This window comes from Nymphalis io, chromosome 7 (genome assembly GCF_905147045.1).
Source record: "Nymphalis io chromosome 7, ilAglIoxx1.1, whole genome shotgun sequence".
Taxonomy (NCBI): Eukaryota; Metazoa; Arthropoda; class Insecta; order Lepidoptera; family Nymphalidae; genus Nymphalis; species Nymphalis io.
This window is the reverse complement of record NC_065894.1, coordinates 1,490,921-1,510,483: the sequence shown is the minus strand read 5'-3', so window position 1 is coordinate 1,510,483 and position 19,563 is coordinate 1,490,921. Positions and strand designations below refer to the sequence as shown.

Sequence of the window (19,563 nt, the reverse complement as noted above, 5' to 3'; positions counted from 1 at the left end):
GAAGATATATGAGTAAAACTATTACAGGGGGCCGTTATCAACGCAATAGAACCCAAAACAATGATTGCTAGAATTTTCGTCTGTTTGTCTATGCGTTTGTGAGTGCTACTCTTAGAAATAGCTTAACTGATTTGGGTGCGGTTTTCACTAATATGTAGTGGCGCACTTCACTTCAAATTTAGTGTTTGATTTAATACACTCCTGGTACACGAGACACTCACGTCTCGTGTACCAGGAGTTCATGAACAGTGAGAAAAGCTTAAAAGCTACATTACGGTTGTCATATGTCTTCTATTACATATAATAAGAATGTAGCTGATCGTTGTGTGTAGATGGAAGACATATGAAAAAGCTATTATTGGGGGGGGTCTGTGTTAACGTCACAGATAGTGTTATAATAATGTCCCGCTGCTGGGCTAAGGCCTCCTCTCCCTTTTTTGAGGAGAAGGTTTGGAGCTTATTCCACCACGCTGCTCCAGTGCGGGTTGGTGGAATACACATGTGGCAGAATTTCAGTGAAATTAGACACATGCAGGTTTCCTCACGATGTTTTCCTTCACCGAAAAGCACGAGATGAATTATAAACAGAAATTAAGCACATGTAAATTCAGAGGTGCTTGCCCGGGTTTGAACCCACGTTCATCGGTTAAGATTCACGCGTTCTTACCACTGGGCCATAGTGACTTATTACCTTGAAATCAAATTATGTTCGGTTACTATTTTTAAGAAACCTTTCGTTTTTCTTACGGATGGTAAAATTGTTTACGAGATTTTTAAGTAATCCAAACTTTTAGCCACAAGACAATCTTTCAGACGGCGTGTTTCTGCTTTAAATTTGTAATATGAATTTTGTTCTTTTTATTTTAATTTTGTATTTTATAAAAATGTCTTTATATATCATTCGAAAATATAAAAAAATAAAAGACAACATAAATGTGTTCATACATTATGGACACTAACTGCGGGACTAGTCCACAAATTCAAAGTCGCTCAGCGTGCTATGGAGCGAGCTATGCTCGGAGTATCTTTGAAGGATAAGATCAGAAATGAGATCATCCGGAAAAGAACCGGAGTCACCGACATAGCTTGCACAATTAGCAGGCTGAAGTGGCAGTGGGCTGGTCAAGTATGTCGTAGGACCGATAGTCGTTGGAGCAGACGAGTCCTAGAGTGGAGACCGCGAATCGGCAAGCGCAGCGTAGGGCACCCTCCAGCCAGGTGGACCGATGACCTTAAAAAGGTGGCGGGCACCAACTGGATGCGGAAGGCGGAGGACAGGGAGCTTTGGCGCGCCTTGGGAGAGGCCTATGCTCAGCAGTGGACAATGATTGGCTGTTGATTAATAAATTATGAATAAAAAAAAAGTAATCCAAAAGGGTCCTTATAAAAACGTTTTGTTAGTTTCGATGTCGTATGTATGTGACGTAGATATTCTTAGTAGACTTTATTCGTTTCTCGTTACTCAAAACTGTCGTTTACTTTATGTTCAGTAACAAATGGCAGTTTCAATATCACCACCGTGACTTTAACCATGAAGAATAGTGATAATTAAATAAATACTATAATTTAAGTAGGTTCGTTCTTTCGCTATAACTTGTACTGCTGTACATTAGTATAATAAAGATTTCAAAGTGCTGAAAGTGTACTCGAAAAAAGTATACTTCTTCTTCTTCTTTGTTCAAACCCTCATCCCAGTTCAGCTGGGGTCGGGTCTCCTTGTACATCTGCGCCAGAGAGCTCTGTTCTGGGTTGTCTGTGTACTCAGATTCTCTTTCTGGGCCTCTTTTTGTATGTTTGACCACCAGGTTGCAGGCGGTCGCCCTCTTCCCCGCGGTCGGTACGGGATATTTAAGGCTTTCTTGATAGGATGATCATCGTTACGTCTCAAGATATGGCCGTACCAGCGCAGTCGACATTCCTTCAATTTCACTCGAAAAAAGTATACGTATTTATAAAAAAAAATCGATATAATTTTCAAAAATTATATTATAAATACATACAAACAAACAAAATAGTACTACACGCTCACATTTACATAGATAACTTCAAATATGTCCTCACCGTTTATAAACTTGCAACATTCATGAACACCAATTTCGAGCCTTTTATTTTCACCTGCCGATAAGTGCTTTTGTAACTCAATTGGTACAAAGAATGACAGAAACGCAATAATAAAATGCCATTTACGTAAACATAAAAAAACTCCAATACACTTTTCCTTTTGTCGGTACATAATCGGCTCCCGACGATCGAGGGCCTTCCAAGTATAAAACAACGACATGAGTTGTCTAGATGAGCACGTGGCTTTTATGTTTTTTATGTTTTACTTCAGTTTTAGGGTTCCGTATGAAGAAAAAAAAAATTGTCTATCATTAGCAAAAGTTTTCGTTTCAAAGCTTCTTCAATAAATATGTTTTACTAAAGGCTTTGTGCTTTATACCCGCCTGGATAAGTACCACGCACTCACTACAATTTAATACTTTCTGCTATACAGTATTTGCTTTATGTTGCTACGTTCCCATTTAAACGCAGTGTAACTATTACCCATAAAAGACTATTATATCTTAAATCGCGTGGGCAGCGGGGCATTGACGGTGTATGAAGTGCTTTATATGTTTACTGTGCCAGTATCTATGCGGGAAGGACTTCACTGTCATGGGTCTACCCATCTGAACGTATTCTTTTAAAATATATATTTAAAAATACATCTGAGAAGTTTTAATCATAAACTTTTTACCGTAACCGTACCGTAACAGCCTGTGAATGTCCCACTGCTGGGCTAAAGGCCTCCTCTCCTCTTTTTGAGAAGAAGGTTTGGAGCTTATTCCACCACGCTGCTCCAATGCGGATTGGTGGAATACACATGTGGCAAAATTTCAGTGAAATTAGACACATGCAGGTTTCCTCACGATGTTTTCCTTCACGGTATAGCACGAGATGAATTATAATCACAAATTAAGCACATGAAAATTCAGTGCTGCTTTACCGGGTTTGAACCCACGATCATCGGTTAAGATTCACGCGTTCTTACCACTGGGCCATCTCGTACTATTTAGATAGATATTATTACGTCTTGAATTCGTCGTATCAAATTAAAGAAAAATATTTGCTTGGTTTAAATAATAGATACTAAAAACATTATATTTAATTTAATTAATAGTAATGAGTTTATGTAATTCCTGCATATATTGTCCAGTGTCCATGTGTTTTAGGCAAGTCATCTCTCTTTTTAAGAACAAAGGTTCCATGCTAGCTAAGATTTGACTTGGTGGCATTCGTCGCTCGTTGTATATATTACTGCCCCATTGGTAGACCAATGGTGGCTAACTCGTAATGCTGTAGATATTCAGGCCCCTTGGTTCCAGGGTCATTAACAAAACGTTGAGTTTAGTTAAGAAGTTCTAAGTAGCAGTCCAATTATGGCAGTGTTAACATACACATGTCTCAGAAAATATCTATTTGATGAACAGATAAATATATCTGATCTGATCCTCATTTGAGGATCGGAGATATTGATCCTTACATTAACATAAAACTCTTTGAAATAAATTACGTCGTTTCCAGGTAATCGACAAAATATATCCGAGTCCTAGCGCCTTGTAGAAGCGACACGTGTTTGAAGAACGTTATATATTTTTACGGCGTCTGAAAATGTTATTTACAGGTTGAAAGAGGTGATTTTCAGTTCCCTCCAATATTCTGCAGACGTTTAGGACCGTATTTTTATATTGGATTAGACACCTCAATACAAATGGAGCAGAATTCATTTGTAGTCCTATTTTTGGTTATATGGTTTCGCTTAGTGAAAATATTGCTGTCATGGCCATTGTTCATGTATTGCTTTTTTGATTAAAATAAGTTAATATACTTTCTCCTTTAAGGAAGAGGTCTTTGCCCGCCGTTTAAGGTTACATTGTTTTTTTTTATACATTTCAAAAATGTTTTCTAAATTTGTAATAAAAAATTATCGAGCTGCGTCGAAACCCAAGGAAAATTGGCAAATTTAGTGCTGTCAACATGCACTTATGAGGAAAAATTCAGTAATTAACTTATGTATGTAACATCTAGTGCCACTGAATATTCATGTGTCTAATGCTTATAATTGATGTCGTGCTCGGTGGTGAGGGAAATTGTCTTGAAGAAACTTGTACATAGGAGGTTGTTTTTTTACATGTGTAACCACCAACCCAAATTGGGCCGTTATGAGGGTATAAGCTCCTAATTTTATATATATGACGGAGGATGAGCCTCAGCTTCATCAGTATGGTCCATCCTTAGTGAATCATTGACTCTGTCGAGCGCCGACAGATGGCGCTAGCGTTCCAGAGATGATACGATTGCGACATATATATATATAATGCTGGTGATATAAGCTACAGTAGCAGTGTACGGAACACTGATCACCAGCATGTAATATGTCACGGTGATGTATTTTGATAGATAAATTAAATCAAATCTAATCAAAATATACTTAATTTATTTAGGCTCTAGCGAGCTTTTCAATTGTCATTTTACAAGATTAAATTAAATTTAAAGTTTCCATCTACCAGTTCGGAATGTAGATAAAACTGAGAAGAACTGGCAAGAAACTCAGTGAAAAGTATTTTTCGACAGTTAAAATTGCATTGGTAATTTCTTTGGAATTATCATTAAATTAGCATGGAAATCAACGAATATATGATGTACTTTAAACTTTGTTATATATTGGTAATAAATAAATAAAATAATATATTGTAAGCAATCACATGAATATTTACAAAATTCTGTATAGATTTGAAAATAAGTTGTATTACATAAGTCATAGCTAACAAGTGCCTATTTTAATTTTAACTTATATTTCTGAGGTAAAAACTTTTGTGAGCGCGAAGAAAGAAAGAAGATATTTAAGATATTTAATATTTTTTTCTGAGTTTCATAGGATTTAATATTTCATCAAAGAAAAAAAATACCGTGTATTCATGAGGGTTGACCAAAAACATCAAGTCATTACTCCACCCTACATTTAAAGCAATAACAATAATTTCAAGTAACTCGGAATTCATGACAAGTACTACGAGGTGTGAAATAAGGCATTCACGATTCATGTTTAAACGACGACCAACTTCTCTTGGCCCCTATTTGTTCTCGCTGTCAAAGTTTCGTTGGACAAAGACAATGTGTGTACCAAGAGAGGTGGGTCATGATACTCTGGTAGATATCTTAGGTATATTCACCCTCGTCACGGTGGAGTGGATTAACAAAGATGTGGAACTAAGAATTATGTAGGTTGTTAGTATGAAGTGCAGTTTTATTTGCACGAACCTCGGATGCTATCCTGTAATATCTTGACGTTTTGTTTGTAAGGAGTGCGGAGTGAAACCTTTTTATCCTGAAAAGGGGTTAGTTTGAATCTGTATAAGGCTCAAGTTGGATTCAAGTTCCTCATTGGAAGTCCTGTCACTTGAAATGTGTAAATGAGTAAAGATATTGGGGTCTTGAGTCTTGTTTCTTTATTTTTGACACTTGTAAGTGTTCTACAATATTTTTCCAAACTTCAAGATTCTCGACTTTTCTAACGAGCGGAGGAAGCTTGCCTTCCATTAGTTTAATTGCTTGAAATAACAGTTTCAAAAATACTTCCGCAGCTACGCTTTGTTAATTTTATATCCTTGGGTATTTTTTTTTTTATAATGGCGTGTTACGATATTCATCTCACTTTTTTTTAAATATAGAATTGAAATAGAAGGCTACTACTGTCTCCGTTACTTTTGGAGAGCTCAAGGGAAGACACGGGATACATTTTTCAGAAGGAACATCATTTGTTAAACTAAATATGAGACTATATTTCCTAGTGATATACGGTCGTAAAAACTATCGCGATAGCCAATTACATACTTCACGTAGCAAGTGCGCGTGTAACTGGATGATATGTGTGTGTAGTTATTTAGTTCTGGTTTCTGTATATATGTAGGGAACGTTACGATTGTGTCATAAAATGCCTGCCTTAAAAAAGAAGGAGCATTGATGAGTTATATACTAAACATATAATACAGATAACATACTTGCTTTCAAATTGATAGATCTTTCTGATATATTTTATAAAGTATGGCAAACCATAAAGATATAAATTTTATAAAAAATATATTTAAGATGCTTATACAATAACGTGGCTTTATTGTTAAGTTGCGATCTTTTCCAGACAACCTTATAGGCTTGAAACAAAATCAATCTAAATTTAAAGCTTGTGCGTTGTATAAAATTAGTCAATATTAGGAATTGGCAGATTTCGACTTACCGTAAAGTAATGTTGCTATTGTTTCGTAGTTTTCATACCAACCTAACAGTACCAGTCCCACTGCTGGGCTAAGGTCTCGTCTCCCTTTTGAGGAGAAGGTTTGGAGCTAATTCCAACATGATGCTCCAATGCGGGTTGGTAGAATACACATGTTCTCACGATATTTTCCTTCATCGTCAAGCACGAGATGAATTATAAACAAAAATTAAGCACATGAAAATTCAGTGCTTGTCCGGGTTTGAACCCACGATCATCGGTTAAGATTCACTCGTTCTAACCAATAGGCCATCTTGGCTACTACAATCTAAAAACTACCTAATATTGAAACCATAAATATATTTACCCTCCTTAGTCTGATGCTACAAATCCTGAGGTCCTGGGTTCAAGTCCCAGATCGGGCCAATAAAAAATGATTGAGATTTTCCCTCGAGATTTTCATTGTAGCAGCTCGAAATCTAGATGTTGACTGTATTTACACTCTGTCATAGGCGAGTCGATTTGTGGTACCATGATAGAAGTAAGAGAAATAAACAGCAGTACTTGGTATTGTTGTGTTTTGGTTTGAAGGGTGAGTAAGCCAGAGTAATTACAGGTACAAGGAACATAACAACTTAGTTCCCAAGGTTGGTGGCGCATTGGTGATGTAACCGATGGTTAACATTTCTTACAATGCCAATGTCTATGGTCGCAGGTGGCCCATATGCTCGTCCACCTTCCTATTCTATAAAAAAAAATAGCGTGTGCACTTCTGTTTGCACAAAGACATGTGCATTATAAAAAAGGGTCCTGCGCAGTTGGCTAGTATCCCTTGAGAATTACCATCTCTTAACATCAACATATTTATTAAATGGTTTATTTATAAAATTACCATCCATGGACATGATACTTAACATAAAAAATATGCTTATTTAGGTTTCAATTTGAGTTGTAATTCAGTTTCATAAGTGTTTGCTAAGCCTACCACAATATTTAAATAAGTAAATTTTATTGTGATGAAGCATTGGAGACTACCATCAGACAAACGTCCAACTCCTATCTATAAATAAAAGATTCTAAGAACAAAATTACAATATAAATATATCAGATGAAATAACATTTTATGTACAGTATTTATGATTAAATAAAACATATATATTCAAGTGCCACAATGTGCTTTATTGATAAACTGAAGAGCGACGCCCTTAGGACTATTTACAGCAGCCAAGCTTACCCAAAGTGAGTTGAATCGACAATTGACAGAAGCAGGTATTTTACTAATTTCTGAATTTACATAATACATGATGTATTCTACTCAAATTTGAATAAAGAAGCAATTTTATTATAATTATGACATAAGTAGTTGATATGACTCACAAAGAAGTATTAAAAAAATCTTCTTATATTATCAAGCGACTAACTTTGTTTTTGTTTAACCATAAACAAAATTAATAATCAACTGTCGATTGCAACTTTACACACACAGATTTTTTTTTCAAAATTTAATTAATATATTTTCCGTTCTGATTCAGTTGAACAGATAATCAAAACTGTAACTAAAATATTTACGGAAAACATCTTAAAAATAAAGAACAATTTTGGCAGTATGTCCCAGGACATACTAATTCAAAAACATCTCAATTGATTGACAATAAGATAATTCAATGCATTATCATTAGATATACATTTAAAATTTAAATTTATAACTAAAAATTCCCCTGATTTTCCTTAACTAAGATGTGGCCTCGATGAAATGAACATGACATTAAGAAGCATGTTGTAAGACAAAAATACACGAAAAAAAAACTCATCACACATTCGCTATTCTATTATCTACAAAATTACAAACTTAACTGGAAAACAAAAATAACAATCAGCTTATAAATAATCACAAGCCCGTGATTAAAATTAAAAAAAAAAGCAAAAGACCTTTTCTCCGAACCAAGATGATACAACAGGGAGCGTAAACTCATTTTACTAAATCTGAGCGTCAAATTCAAGTAAATTTCTAAGAAGCTATCACACGCTGAAGATACAAAAAACACTGAGTTAAAATAAACAATGTTTTATTTGCATAATTATTGAACGTAAATGTGATATAATGAATGATTTTGTCAAAATAAATCTATTGCTAAGAAAAAAATTGGTGTCCATTGTATTGTGAATCCTGTTAATGCTACGCACATTTTAAATGAAGATTTATTTCTAAGAATAAGTCCATCGCTGACAATTAATGAGAATATAAGAAGAAATAACTTGTTCTATTGACAAAATTAAAATAATTATCGAATTCAAAATAAACTTGTAATTTAAATTAATTAACATCTCTTTACAATGCTTCGCTTCAGTTACAACCATTATAAGAAATATAAAATCAGCGAACAATATATTTGGTACTTATGTAAGTATGCATTTTGATACAGAATACTCAGAAGTAATCGTCTGTTAAGCTACGACCAAAGAGCGAACAGACTAATAGTAATCCAAGTGAATTCTAGATATCTATTCTTACGCACATATCTGACCGTAGCTTCGCAAATGATTTAGCGTAATGGTCACTTTAGCTTCATTCACGCATAATTGATTCCTTATCTACAATACAATAAAATACCCAATTAAACTAAACCATTCACGACTTTACACGGGCGTAATTAATGTTTACAAGTAAGAAAATTTAAAAATAGAATATTTTTCAATTCATACGATAGATATTTATAAATGCATATGGATACTGTTGATGGTATTAATACTCCAAAATGCTTGTATTTTGTACACAAGATGGTTGGTAGATTTAAGTAAATTCGCGATTCTATTAAACTACCACAGGGTTGCATTATACAAAAGATATATTCGACAGATTGGAACACATAGAACTATGTAATAATTGCGTTATATTAATATTTATTGCTATCCTCTATTTTACACACACCAGTAAAGAGAAAATCTATTATATATTATTTAACATAAATAAAAAAAAATAGGAAACTCGGTATACAATCCTTACCAATCTATTGTGGCTATTTATATGGTCATCTATCTCGTTTCTTATAGATTATTAAATGGCGTTTATAATTAATATTTCAAATGTGTCACATTAATTAGTTTTTCTAATTTATCATCTAGATATTTACGAGCACTAAGTACAGTTCATAAACAGACATAGAATATTAAATCTTTTCAGAAATTGTAGACCATTTATATATGTTAAAATAACACGTAATCTATACTTTTACATTTTTAGTATATATTTTGTCTACGTTTATCTAGTAAGTGATTTTTATTGAGATTACAATTATCTTCCAACATACATTCGTATATTTATTTATCGAAATATCTTTGGAACGATGTAACTATGTTGTAAAGTTTTCGTATACGTATTTTAAATCTGATTAATATCACCCAATCATAATCGTTCATTGTGGAAACCAACATCAAAATTAATCTGAACTAACCAATGAGCTCACAGTATGATCTTAATAAGAAGCAGATTGTAATTGTATCACAAGAATAGAAGAAATGTCTACACATATGTACTATACATGTTATTTTCATACATACAAATACATATTTTTTTGTAGGATTCAAATATCATTAGGTTTGGCATGGATGATTTGTAATTTTTATGACACATTTTCAATTAATTAACAAGGCACACTTTTGGACATAAAGGAACTTGGTCGGACATTTTGGATTATCTGTTAGATTAATAATAATAATAAATAAAACTTTACACTGAGCGTATTACATATAGATCATACTCCAAAAAAAATTGGCGCAAGCACAAATTTTATATAAATGATTCCTTCGAGAATTTAAAAGCACAAACATTTAAATAAGGGTGTTATCATGATATTATAAGCTGTTACTATTTAATATAAATCATAAAATAGTCAATAAGACGTTACATAGCAGAAATTTGTGAATGAATTCGTCGATGATGTGAATATTTTTATCCGAAACATGGCAGCGCCGCACGAAATTGTATCGAAGCAATTCGCGTCGCAGCTGCTTATGTTGTGAATTCGCATCGTGCAGTTTTCAGTTTGGACCCTAGTACTAAAAGTATGTCTATATTTATTCTTATACTAAAAGGTTTTACTAAAAGGTTTAAGATAGATGCAACTAGCACAGGACCGGGAGAACCGGCGAGCCTGTGAGGAGGCCTATGTCCAGCAGTGGATTAATGTGGGCTGAATATGATATGATGAAAAGGTTTCCTTTAATCCATGATCAAGTACACGCTCAGTGTAAAGTCAGTGACAATTTTACTTCAACAAATATTATTAAAGAATAGATAATGATTTTACTTAAATATTACATATTGTTAAACAATGACACATTTTGTTTTAAAAGAGATAGATTATACAGAATCTAAGTGCTTCAAAATTGCGATTCTTAAAAATCTGCAACTATTTCAAGCTTATATTGTAAAATGGTTATTCTGTGTAGGTAAATAAAATAAACAAATCTTGCGTGGAAATAAAGAAAAGAAAATTAATACAACAAAACATGTACCTTTACGTGCAATTGATAAAATTGCAACCACTTAAGTACGGTCGACAACAAAATTATACATTTGAAAAATATTTTCAAATCCATATATTTAATTATCCAATAAAGCTCATATTGGCATGGACATCAATAACTAATGACCTTCACACATAGCAATCAAACCATCTATTTATTTTTAGATGAAAATATCATCGATTTGTTTAATATGTGCTAAGACTTAGGATAAAAATAACACACTTATTAACTGCCATTAAAATGAGAGAGCAGATGATACCTACCTCACTCACACAACCATGACAAGAAATAATAATAAAAGGCATGAATTTCACACACTTTTAGCTATCAATATAAGCCTAGGCACTTACGGCGAAAGTACTCGTATTTTGGCATTTAATATTTTAGTATTACCACATACACCCAGGACAATAAATTCTGTACATAATGAAAGGAACGTTCCAGAAATCGATGGAACTAAAAATTGACCCTTAAAAACCTAGGTGTAAAATTCTTATAGTGACTTAACCTAATTTAGATATTGATCGATGGTTGATATTATCTGTGTACAATATCATTTATCGGACATAGATTATATTTGAGAGCCGCCACTTTGCTTTAATTTATTATTCTAGATGCGTAAATGCTCCAGAATTTCCTTCGTATAAAATTCGATTTTATTTTAGAAGCGCGGACGTGATTAAATAGAATGTGAAACGTGATTTTTGGCTGCTTTCATGGGAGCGCTGACACAGCGGTAACGTGAAAATTCTGAACGATAGCAAATACTTTAACTGTAAATTCATTTTTGGAATTCCCAAAAATAACGATATTTAATAATTTCGATAAATCCGGTAAGCCGTTTAAATTACGGACACTATTATCTTTTACAACTATATTCTGAATAGCTGAGTGTTTTAAATTCATTGAAACAATATTTTAACTTAACCACAAATATATTTCGTTTATATGAAATGTCAAATTTCACGTATTTTAAGAAAAAAGTATTAAATTGTGTAAACTAGATAAAACAACAAGGATGATTACCACAGGTTCAGTGCTCCTCAAGAAATTAGTAAATAATTTATAAGCTATTTTTATTGTCAGCATATAAAAATTTTGGTACAGCGCAAAGCACAAGACCTATGCTAAGAAGTACTTACATATTGACTTGTTTGTCACAGCACGCTTTGATCTCCACACAAAAATGTGAAACACTCACTAACGAATAGTGCTTTTGGTTGAAAACAAACCTTGTACCTCCGGTACAATACATCGAGACCAACCCGATATGTCAATACTAGTTAAAGGTAACATTGATGACGAATAAAATAAAGAAAATTTTAATTTGAAACATGAAAAAAATTACAAAAATGTACTTTAATCTTGCACCTCTACTAAATAATCTTATATTGACAGTTATTTTTAAACGAAATAGCACAAACTATTAACATACAAGTTAGTATATAATATTCAAGTTTAATTCATTTATTTGCTTGATATGCTAATCTGAAATCTATGAACAATTCTTAACTGTCAGTATAAAACGTAAGATAGCAGGTCATTTAGTTGTTTATATGTTACTAGACCAGACGTGAATAATAAGAACAGAAGATACAAATTTATTTCAATAGCAAAGCTTCAGAAGCATTTAACACATTAAATCAATTAATGTACTTACAATTTCAATGCAACAGAATCACAAAAAAGTTAACGTGTAGATGATAAGATTATTAAATCTAACACATTTAATTATATTAAAGATAAGTTGATACGTTTATTCCGTCTGGTCACATATTTAATTCGTTACCAGAAATAGCTCCATAGTTCACACCAAATCTTATATTGTATAAATGTCGACGCTATAAAAAATAAATGCAAGATCAGATAACGTAGATTGTCTTGCCTCACTTGCCTTGGTACTAAAAGATTTCTCTCTGTAGATGGAAACTGCCCTGTACGGTAAAATTCTTCGAGCATTTTATCTTTTTCTATAAATCTATCATACAACCACTGCGTCATACCTTCTGTATCTGTAGGTACCTGTAAGAATATTCGAAATTTAAAAAGAAGGTTATTCAAATGAAAAATATTTTAATTTAAAAAAAAAGCTTCAATTTAAAACACATAACAAAGTGAATTAAATTTACCTAAATATATATCTTATATATAGGAGCAAAGTCAAATCAAGATAAATTAGCTCATACGTAAAGAATCTTCAAAAGTTAATAAGTAGAAACTTTGACCAAGCTAAAAATTTATTTCAACCCAATAATACGTTATTGGCCGAGAAACCATAAATATATCGATGACAGATTATCTAATCATTATTTTCCATGCAATAAACTTTTGGCTTTAGTCCAAACAGAAACGTTGCCAAAACCTATATTGCCTCTTTTTAGACGCCCGTACACTACAGCTTCTTTATTTCGATACACTTTGTGCTTTTTATATTAGTACCTTCTTTGCTTTTAAAAATTGACCTAGATTTAGCTAGCTGTAAGTAATCTAGAAAATACTTAAAAAATCAACAAAACGACATCAGTAAAATATTTTATGATAAAGTTGTGTAACAACTATTTCGACAACTAAGTTTAATGAAGAACAAAACAAAACCACGGGTGGTGAATATATAAAACATTAGGATAGCTAATGGTATAACTTTTATCAGTAAAATATATGGTTTTAATTTGTTAGTGATAAAGTTAGAACTTACCTCACTACTAGGGTAAAGTCTATAATGTAAGTGTGTTGTGCAGGGAGGTCGCGTACCGCAGACGATCTCTTGCAAATGTAGGGGGATACGATCAGGGTACGCGATGGTGACGTCAAGGATCCATTCAATTGTGTCACCGCTCTTTGTATCTATTATCTTTGTGTTGTTCTGGTTGAAGTCATCGGCTATGGTTATGAATTAGGAACGAATTAATTAATTGGATTATTTTTATACAAAACTATATTCGTGTCGTTAAAGTATTTAAATGACTTACAGCTATTAGGATAATATTTATCAAACGCAAGATAAGTTTTGATCACTATTTAGACTTTTAACGACATAATTATCCTCGCCTATGAATTTGAATCTTCAATTTGATTTTGAAGTTTAAACAGTTGTGTTTTGAAAGCCTGAATTTATAATCTTATGTTTTATTTTGTTGGCATTCAAGACTACAATAACTACATCAATTTAGATTATGGAATGACTGCCTCGTTGGTCAGTCGTTAGATGTAAGAGCGCAGACCCGGAGGTCCTGGGTTCAAATCCCAGGTCGGACCAATAAAAGTTATTGGAAACAGAAAATTCTTAGTAGCAGCCCGGAGTCTGGAAGTTGGAAGTATGTACAATCTCGTGCCTCGGAAAGCACGTAAAGCTGTTGGTCCTGCGCCTGAACTCTTTCCAGTCGTGTCGGATTGCCGTCCCAGCGGAATATGAGAGTTAGGGAAAAGAGAGTGCACCTGTGTTTGCGCACGCACTTGTGCACTATAATATGTCCTGCACAGTTGGCTAACCTTTTTTGAGATTGGCCACCGTGGTCTGGAGGAACGAGATTATAAGTTAAGTATTGAAAGACGCTGATACCTTTTTTATTTTCTTGCTTTGATGTACTAGCAGCTTTGTCGTTCTGCGGGCCGACTTCCTCCATTATGACCTTCATTGCACCAGCTCGTGGAAGCGAAACATACTCCAATTTCGGCAGATTGTTTTTCTCAGCGAACCTTTGAAAGAAATATATAATTTCATTTTTATTACGCTACGTATGATTAGGATTTACACAACTCCTAAATCGATATCAGATGCTCTTTTAATAAGGTTAATTTTACTGTTCTATGGCTTCAGATTGTTTTATTTAAACTTGATTAGTTGAATCATAACCTACATTAGATCTTGTATAAAGTATAAAGTAAAGTAACAGCCTGTAAATATCCCACATCAGGGCAAATGCTTCCTCTTATCTTTAGGAGAAAATTTTGGAACTTATTCCACTACGCTACTAAAATGCAGGTTGGTTGATGCATGTTGCAGATTTTTATCAGACATATACAGGTTGCGATATTTCTCTTTAACGCGGGGCACAAAATGAATAATTACAATAAATTAAACATGAAACATGAAAATACAGTGATTTCAATCTGTAATTATCGGTTAAGATAAAAAGCCAATATAAAGATGAGTGGCTTTTCATCTTTGTACTACATACAAGTTTCATAGTCTTTTAATTATAATAGAGTTATTCATTGCAATTTAAATATATACGAGACGTAACTATACATCAAATTAATAAACATTATAAAAACACAGACGATGACTTAAGAATTACTTTGGGATTTTGCAGCGAATACAAGTCATTTTCTTTTATATCCCTATATACCTTAAGCGAGGTTTTAAAATAAGAAAAACATTTTAAGAATCTTCAACATCTCAAACGACCTTTTTAAAGATACTGACTTCAAAGCAGTATGTAAAAAATATATCTCACCCTGAATATTATATGAAGGATCCTTCTGAAAGTCATGAAAAGAATATTTCATAATAGCTCGCAGTATTTTATGTACTGAGCTTCAAATCTCACACTTTGTATGTGCAAGTCCGTTTTTTTATGTACCTCTTAGTTTTGTTGTGTTTCGGTTTGAAGAGTGAATGAGCCCAGGCTAAACAGACAAAATGTCTTATTTCTCAAGGTTAGTGGCACATTGAGGTATTATGGGATATTTAATATTTCTTACAGTGTTAATATCTATGGGCGATGATGACCAATTACAGGCATTTTCTAGTATGCCTAAAATTAATAAAAAAAAAACAATATTATCATTACCGTTCGTATTATTGTCGATTTGTAATAAAACTTTAGCTTTATTATGATATCATTAATTTTGTTGCGTAAGAAAATATCTCGCCAATTCACTCGCCAAAGCCGAGATGGTACAGTGATTGGATATCCGGAATGTTAATTGAAGATCACAGTTCAAAACCGGACAAGGATCATTATGATTTTTAATGCTTAATTTGTGTTTCTAGCTTACATCTTGGTTTACCTTGAAGTAAAATATGTTGAGTAAGCCGGTATTAGTCAATTGAACATCTATAAATATCTATCAACTGCACTGGGGCGCGTGGTGGGTTGAGCTTCAAACTTTCTACCACTTGACATGCTTTTCTTTTAACATCCAATAATTTCAAAGCGCGACTTAACATAGATTAATGCTATACTTAAGATAATATTTTTTTATAGTATCGGTAGATGGACGAGCATATGGGTCACCTGATGGTAAGTGGTCACCAACGCCCATAGACATTGGCATTGTAAGAAATGTTAACCATCGCTTACACCACCAATGCGCCACCAACCCTGGGAACTAAGATCTTATGTCCCTTGTGCCTGTAATTACACTGGCTCACTCACCCTTCAAACCGGAACACAACAATACCGAGTACTGCTGTTTTGTTGTAGAATATCTGATGAATGGGTGGTACCTACCCAGACCAGCTTGCACAAACCCCTACCATCAGTAGGGCTGTAGGATAATATTATAACATTTTAAGTTTATTTTGTGACAGTTCGTATATATTGCGAAAACTCAAACAAGCAACGTTGCAGGCACTTTGCCTCGAAAACTAATTAACTATACGAAAATGAAATCTTGCAGTGATTAGTTTATTTTAAGCGACCTTAAAAACGAGACTATATACTTGACGCTTATGTTTTTTATGGGTGAAAATTGAGTATCATTTAGTGAAAAGTAAGTTTATTTGGTCGCGTGTGTTTTTCATTGACGTACAAAATATCGTAAACTACTATGACGTAACAACGTACAACATAACACGAATAACATACTAAATTCAACCTTTTTTTTACAATTTGGATAAGTATTATTGGATATTATATGACACGATGTTCCAAAAAAACTTTTGCGATAAAGACATAATTAAAAATTATCTTACGACCTATTGTTGCAATGTGCGATCTTTGACACGAGAGGCATTTTCAAGTTTTTCTGTTAGTATTGTATCTGCCTCAATGTGGTCGAGTAACAGAATTAATAAATTTGAAAGATCAGATTTACGGTCAAGATAGTAAGAAACACAAATATATTCAAATAACAAACCCATTACTCTCCTTATTTGTTTTGTAGTCGGGTAAAAAACAACCGTATCGACATGCGGAAAGTTTTATAATAACCAATTATACATTTCAATTGAACACAAAGCCTCTCGATGCCATATATAGCATTCAGTGCCGAATGGCCCGATTCCGGTATTTTATTTCATCGTATTATTTACATTATGGAACAGTTAATTTTAGAAGTGGCATATATGTTTAAATATTGGAATTTAAATACTGCTGTTAGTTAAAAAAAATGCTGTGAATTCTTATTTCAAATGTCAAATCAATAATAAAAGAAAGAGCGAAATCAGTTTTTAACTAAGCAGACGTATAAACGTATATATAGCTTATAAAAGCTCGCCGATAGTTAGTAGATATTGCGTTATGTTTATTATTAAATTGAACTATTATGAAACAGTACAGTGCACAGTAACAGCCTGTAATTGTGTCACTGCTGGGCTAAGGCCTCCTCTCCCTTTTTGAAGAGAAGGAGCTTATTCCACCACGCTGCTCCAATGCGGTTTGGTGGAATACACATGTGGCAGAATTTCAGTGAAATTCGATACATGCAGGTTTTCTCACGATGTTTTCCTTCACCGTCAAGCACGAGATGAATTATAATTACAAATTAAGCACATGCAAATTCAGTGGTGGGTTTGAACCCACGATCATCGGTTAAGATTCACGCGTTCTTACTACTAGGCCATAACATATGGGTTTTTTATTTATAAAAAGCTCATTACATAATAATGAAATATTTGCCTCGATATAATTTCAATTGAAATTGATTAAACAATAAGTGTCGTGAATCAAGAGCTAGGTAACATATGTCCTTTTCAAACCGCATACTACTACATACACATACATATTTAGGGTCTATAGGGTCTAAGTAACAAATTTGAACTGCTTTGGCCATAAGATTCGAAAATAGGCTGTGACTGATGATGACAGACGATAGACAGACGAATGTGATCTTATCCATCCATTTTTTGAATGCAATTTAAAGTTTTTAGTAACTAATATTATGAATTTTAATGGCTTAACTATAATATCATTTCTACTCTGGTCTTTATTCAAAGATTCAAGGACCAATTTAACGGAGGCCGGAGCTCGTTATTCTAGAGTACTACGATTTGTCTACAGCTTACTAGCTCGGATAGAAATATCGTTAATAAAATGAGTTTAAAAAATTCTATATATTAATTCATATTGACTTCTGACCGCTTCGATAAATAATTTTCAAGCTATTTATTGTAAGATATTTTTTAAAATTATTTTTACTCAAAGCAATTTTCCTTTAAAGTTCAACGTATTATATATTTCCAGTACTCTAGTTCATTCTTTGAATTTTTAATTTGTTGTTATTTTCGAAGTCGAGTACTCAGTATTTCGTTAATAAAAACGCTCATATATACTTATATATTTTTTATCGGATATTAAATATTGAAGTTATATACAGCTTGAGATTAATATGCTAACGACGCCCGACCGGTTTTTTAATGGAAAATATTTATATACATTTTTAATTTAAATTAGAAAATCTTTACACACGGCTGTTGTCCTTTGTATTTATCTTTCTATTATTTAATAGAGTTTAGTAAACTCTTAACTGTTTTTAATTTTTTTTTTTTGTTTTTAATGGATGAAAATTTAATTTGCAGGCAAATTAAATTTTAATCCATTTAATCTAGCGCCATCTAGTAGCAAGTTAAGACGTAATGCGTTACTAGCTACTAGATGGCTCTGCAACGCATCGTCTTCTATTATAACATTCAATCGATCGCCATGACAGTTAATATCACTATGTATTATAAAACAAAGTCACGTCTGCTTGTCTGCCTGTCTGATCGCGATAAACTCAAAACTACTGAATGGATTTACATACGGTAACCAAAAAACGAAGTGATTTATGAGGAAAGTTGAGCTGTATAATTCATTAAGGTTATGTAAATTGGCTGAAATATAACGGTGATTATTGTAGACGTTGAATGAAAGCATACCGAGTGGAAGTCGCTGAATGCAATAATAACAAAAGCATCGCAAATGTAATATCTCGTTATGAGAACCACTAACAGAAGAAAAGAAGAAAAAAATGTTTATTTCTAAAATTTCCGTATTACAACATCGGAATCCTGACAACTAGGAAGAGCCCGTGAAGACACTCATGACGTCAGTATTCTCAGCCGAATACTTCTTAATTTTAAGATATTTATTGAAAGCAATGAAGGAGCAGCAGCATTGGATATTTATATATTGAATTTATTAAGTTTGATTGTTACTTTATTTTTTTATTTCTTTCTGCCTTCATTAATTTGAGTTAGCATTATAATTGTTTTGTTGAATGTGTACGCTGTACTAGCCTACTATTGTCGGTATGTTGTTTATTTTGTGAATATGCCGATGATATTTATTATAAAAATAAATAAATTAGACTAGGAAAATCCGTATCAAAGGAGCTAGTGTATTTTTAATAGTAGTAATAGTAATAGTACATTTATAATGATTAAAGAAAATATACGCAAAATGAGCATTCAACTTCATACCTTTGACTGATTTCTTTCCTCTTGTGCAGAAAGCCTCCCTCGGGGAACAAAACCATGAACTGTCTTCCTAGTGGTATGTAGTACTTGTGAATGTGCTCCTTCAGTTCTACCAGTGACTGTTCTCGCTTCGCCTTGCCCTGAAATAGAAAAAAAATATTAT

At 33.1% G+C, this 19,563-nt stretch overlaps 1 protein-coding gene across 1 annotated transcript in view; it reads right to left on the bottom strand.

Moving 5' to 3' along the window:
- Positions 1-7,408: 7,408 nt before the first annotated feature.
- The window catches only part of LOC126769646 (acyl-CoA:lysophosphatidylglycerol acyltransferase 1-like), a 34,896-nt gene continuing 22,741 nt past the window's right edge, over positions 7,409-19,563 (bottom strand). Inside the window, exons 2-5 of the mRNA XM_050488535.1 lie at positions 19,404-19,540; positions 14,337-14,473; positions 13,473-13,657; positions 7,409-12,799 (exon numbers count right to left, since the gene is read on the bottom strand). Of these exons, the coding sequence (XP_050344492.1) occupies positions 12,563-12,799; positions 13,473-13,657; positions 14,337-14,473; positions 19,404-19,459 (615 nt within the window). The 5' untranslated portion in view covers positions 19,460-19,540 and the 3' untranslated portion in view covers positions 7,409-12,562. The remainder of the gene's footprint in view (positions 12,800-13,472; positions 13,658-14,336; positions 14,474-19,403; positions 19,541-19,563) is intronic.